The sequence below is a fragment of the Myotis davidii genome, unplaced genomic scaffold, assembly GCF_000327345.1.
Source record: "Myotis davidii unplaced genomic scaffold, ASM32734v1 scaffold847, whole genome shotgun sequence".
Lineage (NCBI taxonomy): Eukaryota > Metazoa > Chordata > Mammalia > Chiroptera > Vespertilionidae > Myotis > Myotis davidii.
The window spans coordinates 545,384-554,487 of record NW_006298049.1 but is presented as its reverse complement, the minus strand read 5'-3'; the positions used below and the strand labels follow the sequence as shown (position 1 = coordinate 554,487).

The 9,104-nt window shown below is 42.6% G+C and overlaps 1 protein-coding gene across 5 annotated transcripts in view; it reads left to right on the top strand.

The window, feature by feature from the left end:
• Positions 1-915: 915 nt before the first annotated feature.
• NIN (ninein) overlaps positions 916-9,104 on the top strand; it is an 88,599-nt gene continuing 80,410 nt past the window's right edge. For all 5 annotated transcript variants that reach the window (XM_006773770.2, XM_006773769.2, XM_006773775.2 and 2 more), the window contains exon 1: positions 916-1,122. In XM_006773770.2, coding sequence (XP_006773833.1) covers positions 940-1,122 — 183 coding nt within the window. In that variant the 5' untranslated portion in view covers positions 916-939. The remainder of the gene's footprint in view (positions 1,123-9,104) is intronic.

The window sequence follows — 9,104 nt, the reverse complement described above, 5'->3', positions numbered from 1 at the left end:
AGTCAGAGTAACCAGGTGAACAGAGCGGCGATGGCCTAGATGCTAGAGGTCCCCTGAGATCCTGTAGGATTCATATGATCTGTGGCTCCTCCGAACCTCACCGTCTGAAAGGTTGGAGTATTGTTTTCTCCGCTCTCTAGGCAACTAAGCATCACCTAAACCTCCCTGGGACTGAAGCCAGCTCCAGGGAATACTGTTCCTGTCACACCTCATGTAATTGCACCGATGGCTAATTGAGTTGCTTTTTGAGGAACTCTTGGAAAAGGCATTTGGTCCCATGTAAACAAGAAGGTGGTTTTGTATCAGACGTGCTCATCCAGTGCTTCCTGCTGCAACCATTCGGTCTCATTGCAACGGGGGCATCTAGGCTGCAGGAGGAGAAACTAAACAGCAGCTCATCCAGCCAGCAGACTGCAACATCTGGACAGGTCGGCTAGAGTGTGCGGACTTGCATGGAAGCTCTGGCCCTGTGGGCTGTTGACACCAGCAGTTAGTTTATTTGAAAGGACTGGGTGTCAGAAGTGGCCTTTCACTGTCTGTAAGTCCTGGGCCAGATGAGCTGATAGAGAATCGCTCTCAGTCTTGAGTTTGAGAGACTGGCTGCCCGCCTGAGGGGGTGCCCTTCTGCCTAAAAGACTTCCTCATTCGGGTAACGTTAGCCTGTGGTGACCGGACCTCAACCTCATGGGTGTGCCCTGTGGGAGTGCGTGGGACTGGTCAGGGCTGGGTCCCGGAGAGACCCGTGCGCTCGCTGGTGGGTGTGAGTATTCCCTCTCCTGCTGGCTCTCACCAAGGTTTCCCGTTTGACCTGCACGAGGGGACCAGGGTGGGCAGAGGATAGGGATAGTGTTGCCGAGGGGTGGCAGTGGCAGGATTCCAGGGGCTGCCACAACCTGACCTTGTCTCTGTCCCGCACAGGTGAGCGCTGTGGGCTATGGGATGGATGAGGTGCAGCAGGACCAGCATGAGGCCCGACTCAAGGAGCTGTTTGACAGTTTTGACACGACGGGCACTGGGTCCCTGGGACAGGAGGAACTCACCGACCTTTGCCACATGTTGAGCTTGGAGGAGGTGGCCCCGGTGCTGCAAGAGACGCTGCTTCAGGACAACCTCTTGGGCCGGGTAAGGCCTGGGGAAGAGCACCTATGGGGTGGTGCTGAGGGAGGGGGCAAACCACACCTATCGCAACTTGTTTCTAACATCCTGGCTGTGTGCGCCCTCCGCTCTTAACCTGAGACACAGACCAAATGTAAAGGGCGTGAGGCACCGTGCAGTTTGCTCAGGAGCTGAGGGCTTGCTGTGATTTGCGCCCTGGAAAGGTGTGCCCTGAGCATCTTAGATAAAAGAGAGAAAAACAGGTAACAAGAGGATGTTCTCTAATCTTTTTCTTGTTACTCATGGATCATTGTATGGACTCCACTTTCACCACTGAGACAGCAGGGAGGTGACGGATTTCCAGGGAAGAGAATGGGAGTGCAGTAAGGAGGCTCCATTCACAGGAAAGCAGGTTGCCATTACGAATTTTACTCCCGATAAAGCTCTTTCTTCTGTGGATTGTTTCTGGGGTGAAGTATTAATTAAACTCTTCACCCAGGAAATAAGACAGGAGGGTAAGTAAATACAGTGCAGGCTCACTTAAAAACCAGCACGACTCACTTCCAGCAGGGCTGTGTGTGTGCTGCTGTTAGCTTCTGCGTTTGACGACAGATAGTCATGTTCTCCCTGTAGATCAAGTCATGGAGATCTTTTTTCCCCTCTGGCTGTTAGTGGGAAGGATGTTTGATCCGTCACGACCTGATATTGCCTTCCATTCTCATAAATATCATTAAGAGCATCATGTGTATGGCTTTGGGTTGAGCCTTGCTGTTGATTTTTTTGAATGAATGAGAGGAGAAAATGGGCAATACTTTTCAGCTCTGCTGCTGTTCTTGCCATCACTTTGCAGACAGGAGTTTCTAACATGGTGGTATAGATTGAGGAGGCAGTTGGGGATCTCAACTTTATGCCAGTGACTGAACTTCCTTGTCTTCGCTTCATTTTCATTGTCTCTTAGCTGACAGGTTGGGTAAGTGACCTCAGACACTGTAGGATGCACTGGCTCTCGGTAATGTGAGACCGACAGGAGAACCAACCACCCTGAAATGAATGCCAAAGGGTGGTATTCTCAGGGGCTGGCACCATGAACGTGGTGTTTAACAGGGCTCAGACTTAAAGAAAAAAAAAACAAAACTAAGTTTTTGCAAAACTGGGATCATTCTTGGTCACTTTGGAGGCGTTAGCTACTTGTGAATACATGTGGTACCCCCAAAATGCTAAAACTTTTGCTTTGAAGACAGTAGAAATGGGGAACTTGAAGATTAAACCATTTGCTCCTCATCATGTAATGTACATAAGAGCTTTTTAGTTCTGCCTCACTCCCAGGCACTTTGGGGAGCCAAAAGAGCAGCGGGCCGTGGAGATCTCAGGCTTGTTAGTGCCTAAGAAATAGTATAAAAGAGAGGATCTTATTGAAGTCCAAGAAGACATAACAGAACTTAAGGTTTCCTTGAGCGATGTGTTGGAGGCAGTGTAGCTGTGGGAGCCCTGCTGTAAACAGATCACCCCTCGGCAGCAGGTGAGCAGTTTGCTGTCCAGATGTTGCACATCTTCGCCCTCATTTGGCGAACTGGAACAGGGGAGCAGTTATCGATTGATTTGTTAACGACCTGACACCGCCAGCCGGCTTTTCATGTCTGCTGTTTGCCTGTGAATAAGGAGTACCTAAGTGGTCCGTAGCGTGATATTTACTTAGTGAGCCTGTGATAAAAGTTAAATAGATGTCTGCATATTGATTTCATGTGGGAGTTCCTGGTGATTGTCTTGAGAGCAGGGTTGCCATGAATTAATGCATGATGTTCAATTTGCATTTTTTATGAAATTGAATTATTCTTCTCAGATGATCGCATAAATGTGGCCATATGCTGTTAAGACACTATATGGTCTATAATTTTAAAATGTGGGGGAGAAATTCCTTAGAATTCACAGAAGCAATCCATGTGCTAGCACCTTCTTGAGTATATTGAGTAGAGTCAGAAGTTGTAAAATTCTAAGTTTTTAATGTCAGCCATATGTTTTCTCTTTAGATATTATTTATAGAAAACTTATAAGGGTTAGGAGTTTGGTTTAATAAAACAGGAGAAGGGAATAGAAGCATGGCAGATCTAAATATAGTCATCTGTTCATTAATTCAACAGAGATGTATTGTGCTGTATGTGTCCTGCATGTCAGGCATTCTACTAGTCTTATGGGTGCAACTTACATTTATTGTAAACTACAGTTTTCCATTAAATTGGCTTTTGGATGCATTAGTATCGATCGGTTTCCTGATTTTAATTTTATCTTTTAAATCTTAGCAAGTATAATTTTAAAATAAAATAAGTTTACCTTTATTGGAATTAGGCTCAATTAGTCATTTTTCCTTGAAAATAAATAAGATAAAAAGCACTATCCTCCTCAACTAAGAACATGAATTTTGTCTATTATTTTATTTTAAAATCCATCTTAAATAATTCTTTGATCTTTTTTTTAAAAGCCTAATGTTTCTTTTGACAGTTGTTAAGGAAAGTGATTTAAATGGACTTGCCATTTTAATGAATTTTCCTAATAGAACATTTACCCCCAAATTATGTTTCCATTCATCTGTCTGATCTTGCCTTATAACTTGAAGCCATATTCTGCCCCCCACCCCGCACAGTGCTTATGCAGGGTGGGGCAAAAGTAGGTTTACAGTTGTGAGTACATGAAGCATGGATTATTCCTGTATTATTATTCACTAGTTATTGTATTATTTTCCCTATGAACAGCGTAAACCTACTTTTGCCTCACCATGTATGTGTTTGAAAAGCCTAAAGATTGTGAATCATCAGTTTGAAGGAAAGAGGACATTGCTGATAGGTGTTTCCTCCTGGTTTCTCAGAGGAGCTCCATTCATATCTTTGTCACAGTCAAGCAGTTGTCAGGTGGGTGAGACCCCAAGTAAGGGACTCCTCAAGACACGGAAGAATTTATAGTCGTGTCACATAATGTGAGTAACTGGGAGCAAAGACTACAAACGTTTTAAAAAGGGAACCACATTAGCGTTTTTTTTTTTAATCTTTATTGTTGAGAGTGCTACAGATGTCCCCCAGTTGCCCCCCTCCACCTGGTTCCCACCCCACGCCAGGCCTTCACCACCCTGTTGTCTGTGTCCATAGGTAATACATATGTGCATATAAGATCTTTGGTTAATCTCTTCCCCGTCCCCCCTTTCTCTCTCATATTAGTCAGTCTGGCCCGTGTTCCCATGCCTCTTTCTATTTTATTCATCAGTTTATTTTGTTCATTAGATTTCTTGTTCATTGAACTAAGTTTTCATCCAAACCTCCGATGCCCATTGTAGGTGCTTCCTGGTTTTGTGTCTTTTAAATGAAGTGTTTCTATATGACTCTCTCTTTTATAGAAATTTGGACATAAATATGATCATTTACCTTGGTTTTTTTGAAGCCTTTAGTTATATCCTGTTTTAAAAATGCATTTTCCTTTCATTATGGAAACACCAACTTGAGACAGAACAGCCCCCTGGGGTTCTGGTGTCTCCTTGCTATACTTTTGATATGAATTTGTACACTGAAGGGCCCATGCCCTGGGACCCTCTAGATTCAGAACAAGCTACCTGGAAGCAGAACTCATCATTGCTTCCGGAGAGTTCCATGGGTATGTAGACTTTGCTCATCAAAGGCACTTTGAAAATTTTTAGTATTAAAAGTTGATACTTGTACAAATATAAAATTTAGCTCAGCTTTCCCACCTTTTAAAGTGCTTGGAGTTCTTTTATAAATGTCAAGGTTAATTTCACATGGAGGATTGCTTTTTTTCTTGTTGCTTCCAATTCATTAAAAGCTTTTTAAGATTTCTTTCTCTTATACACATTTTAACCATTTGAAAAATAAGTCAAATACAGAAGTACTTCCTGATTTTGAGAGAGAGAGAAAGAGAGAGAGAGAGAGAGAGAGAGAGAGAGAGAGAAAAACATTGATTTGTTGTTCCACTTATTTATGTATTCATTGGTTGCTTTTCTTGTATGTGCCCTAACTAGAGATTGAACCCGCAACCTTGGCGTATTGGGAAGATGCTCTAACCTGCTGACCTACCTGGCCAGGGCCCAGAAGTACTTTCTGGCGGTGATTATTTGGATTTATTCTCTGTGTGCAAAATTACGCTTGGTCATGTAGTGCCTATTTATAACTACCTCGTGTTCACACTCCTGTTTTGTGTTATTGATCTCAGGCTTTCTTGAATGCCTTGGAGGGAATGGTGGAAACATTTCTCATTGCAGCTCTTCAGTGTCTGAAGCTTTGCTGTGTCTTACTGTTTAACCACCATAGAGTAACCTGAAATAGTGAGGGGTATTTTCTGATTCCTAGGTTGGTCTTGTGACTCTGGGTATCTCTCCATCACTCTCTTCCTTTACAATAATCTCATCTGGGGTTGAATTAAACTCCTAAGGGCATGTGATTCCCGTTTATAGACAAAACGACATTCTGAGTCAGGGACTACAAGACTTGTCTCCATTCTGTATTAACACTGTCTTGTCAAATTCATTGCAAAATTACCTTTGGTTTCGCATACTGTGAACCTTGAGTCTCTTAGAGGTATTTAGTCTGACAAAAGCAAGGGCATAGGGGAGAGCCGTTGGGAAGGAAGGCGTTGTGCTCTCAGCAAATGTTGAAAACAAGTACCAAGTAGCTTTTCTTTTCCACCTGCTTTATTTCAGTAGTGATCATCTCTTTCGTCAGAGAAGGTATGGCCAGGAATGCTCACTAAGTTTCCCACAATATCCCACTGACACTTTTATTTATTTTTTTAAAATATATTTTATTGATTTTTTTACAGAGAGGAAGGGAGAGGGATAGAGAGTTAGAAACATCGATCAGCTGCCTCCTGCACACCCCCCACTGGGGATGTGCCCGCAACCAAGGTACATGCCCTTGACCGGAATCGAACCTGGGACCTTTCAGTCTGCAGGCCGACACTCTCTCCACTGAGCCAAACCGGTTAGGGCCCCCTGACACTTTTATGGGTAGCATCTTGTCTGCATGAGGGCACTTAAAGTTCTTCAGTGTCCGTTACAGGCTCATCTGTATGACAGAGAAACCTGGGATCCAGAACTTGGAAAAGTACAGTGACTTGTCTAAGGTCAGGCAACTCACTTGAAGCAGCACCAGAATGGAAACCCAGATTTCCCAGTTCCCGAGTATGATTGCTGTCTCCACAGCCTCTTCAGACTCCAAATATGCAAAGATGAATCTCATTCTCTATCCCCGTTCAACCCCTCCCCCCACCACATCAAGATAGTACACTATTGGAGCACCGTCTTGGAAGTCAGACATGGATTCATAGACTGATTCTTGCCACATTTTAGCCATATGGGCATATTATCTTAAATATTCTGAGTCTCGGGTCATTTATCTGTATAATGGGAAAAATTAATGCCCTCCTTGTAAGCTTGTGATTATGGTTGACCTAGACCAGTGATGGCGAACCTTTTGAGCTCGGCATGTCAGCATTTTGAAAAACCCTAACTTAACTCTGGTGCCGTGTCACGTCTTGAAATTTTTTGATATTGGCGACCATAGTAAAACAAAGACTTATATTTTTGTTATGTGTTCTATATATTTAAATGCCATTTAACAAAGAAAAATCAACCAAAAAAATGAATTCGCGTGTCAGAGGTGACACGCGTGTCATAGGTTCACCATCACTGGACTGTGTGTTTCAAAACCATCATAGAGCCAGGTACCCAGCTTACTGCTGTGCTCTATAGCTCCTTCCTTCTCTTACACACCTCGAATGGGTATTTGATAAATAATGAGTTTCCAGCAATAATTTTCTGAGACATCTTAAGAGTAGAGAATGGATTTGCTAGAAACTCGTATGGTGGGCGTATCACCTATTTTAATATATCCATAGGCAGGGCTGTTTGGAGCACAACTTCATACAGATGCTTTAGGTTTTTATTTTTATTTATTTATTTAATATATATTTTATTGATTTTTTTACAGAGAGGAATGGAGAGGGATAGAGAGTTAGAAACATTGATGAGAGAGAAACATCAATCAGCTGCCTCCTGCACACTCCCTACTGGGGATGTGCCCACAATCAAGGTACATGCCCTTGACCGGAATCGAACCTGGGACCCTTCAGTCTGCAGGCCGATGCTCTATCCACCGAGCCAAACCGGTTAGGGCGATGCTTTAGGTTTTTAAACCTTGCCTTTTCAAATGGCCTTTGCCTCTCTCCACATTGTATGCAGTACATGACAGCTAAGCTACAATAACTTGAATGCTTTACTTAGTATCTAACATTTCTAACTGTGTCTTTCATGATGAAACTCTGTCTCTTTGTTCCTCTATGTCATTTCTCTTTGCACAATGCCGGAAACATTATTTTCCTCTACATTGACCTTCTGAGGAGTCCATACTTCTATACCCATTTCAACTAACACTATTTTGAATGTTCTCTCATTGGCTTCCCTTTGTATACGAGCTACAAACCTCCTTAGTGTGAAGACAGTCACATGGACCCTTGTCTTGTTTCATGAGCTCACGTTGTTGAATGCTGGCCCCAGCTCTCTCATCTTGGGTCTGTTTGAAGCACGGCCTGCACACATATGGAAACTATGCATTTGATCTCCAAGATTGCACGAGATGATTTTATGCAATGTTAGGTTCCTTATTTTACTTCCTGTGGCAGTTTTGTGTGTGTGTGTGTGTGTGGTTTAAAATAGCATTTGTTTCTTATGTGGTGCTTAAATTCTTTTTTCAGAAGGGCAAATTGTGTTGCTAAAAAAGCATTCATATGAAATTTGGGGAGCAAAAGTGATGAGGCAAATTTCTATTAAGCGGTGGTGACACATGACAGAAAATATCAGACTTGACTGGTCTTCCTGTTAATTTAGTTTAAATGTCATGTGTGTTTTCAGTCAGTCATGTAATTTTCCCATTGCTGCAAACTGCCCTTTGAGGCATACAAGACACATGAATGCCTGTAAAATGAATGGCAGCAATTATTATTCAAATGAGGAGGGACCAGCCAGGGTGTGCACTGCTCCGGAGCTTGTTACCCTGTGAGATTTAATTGCCTTGTATATTTGTGGGGATTTCTAAATTTTAACATAATACAATAGTCAAACTCCCTTGGAGGGAAAAAATGATACTTAAAAATTCCAGTTACTGAAGTCAGTGAGCCCACTGATGCAAGATTCTTCACAATAGAGGGCATTTATTAACATTTCGGTTCTGGGTTGTGCCCTAAGGGGCTTTTCTGCCACATCAGTATTCATGAGCCTTGATGGAAAATAGCAGTCACCTGCCTCTATTAGAGAACTATCTTCTTGAAAAGATATGGAATTTACTTCTGTTTAAAGCGGAGGGTCCAGGATCTATATACCCTTGCAAGGAGGAAAATGAAGATCAATTTAAGAATTAAAGCTGTTCCAATATTTTTTAAATTGAGGTAACATTGGTTAATAATATTATGTAAGTTCCAGGTGTACAGCATTATAATTCACTATCTTTATACACTATAACGTGCTCACCACCAAAAGTCCAGTTTCCATGTATTACCATAGAATTGACCCCCTTTACCTTTTCACCCTCCCCCATTGCTCCAGTGGTTTTGAACAATTGTCAGGTTTCTGTTTTTGCATTTTTATATTTTTGTGTGTGTAGGGGATGTAGGGGTCACCTAGATAGACATTGGTCAGAGGCCCCTACCAGCTTGTTTTTGTCTCTTTCAGAACACTTACCAGAAGTTCTCTGAGTTAATGATGATACATAGTATTTTATAGGCCCTTTTCTTCTAAAATGTGGTGGATTTAATGCATTATAAGTCCATTTTGGAAAACGTTAAGCTCTGCCTGTGCATATCGTGGAGACGTCAGATGTCACCAGAGTCCCTGTTTCCCTCCCCCTTGGCCAGGTAGGATATGCCCATTGGTCAGAGGCCCCTACCAGCTTGTTTTTGTCTCTTTCAGAACACTTACCAGAGTCTACCTTGTAGTTACTAATACACTTCCTTTTGTCCCC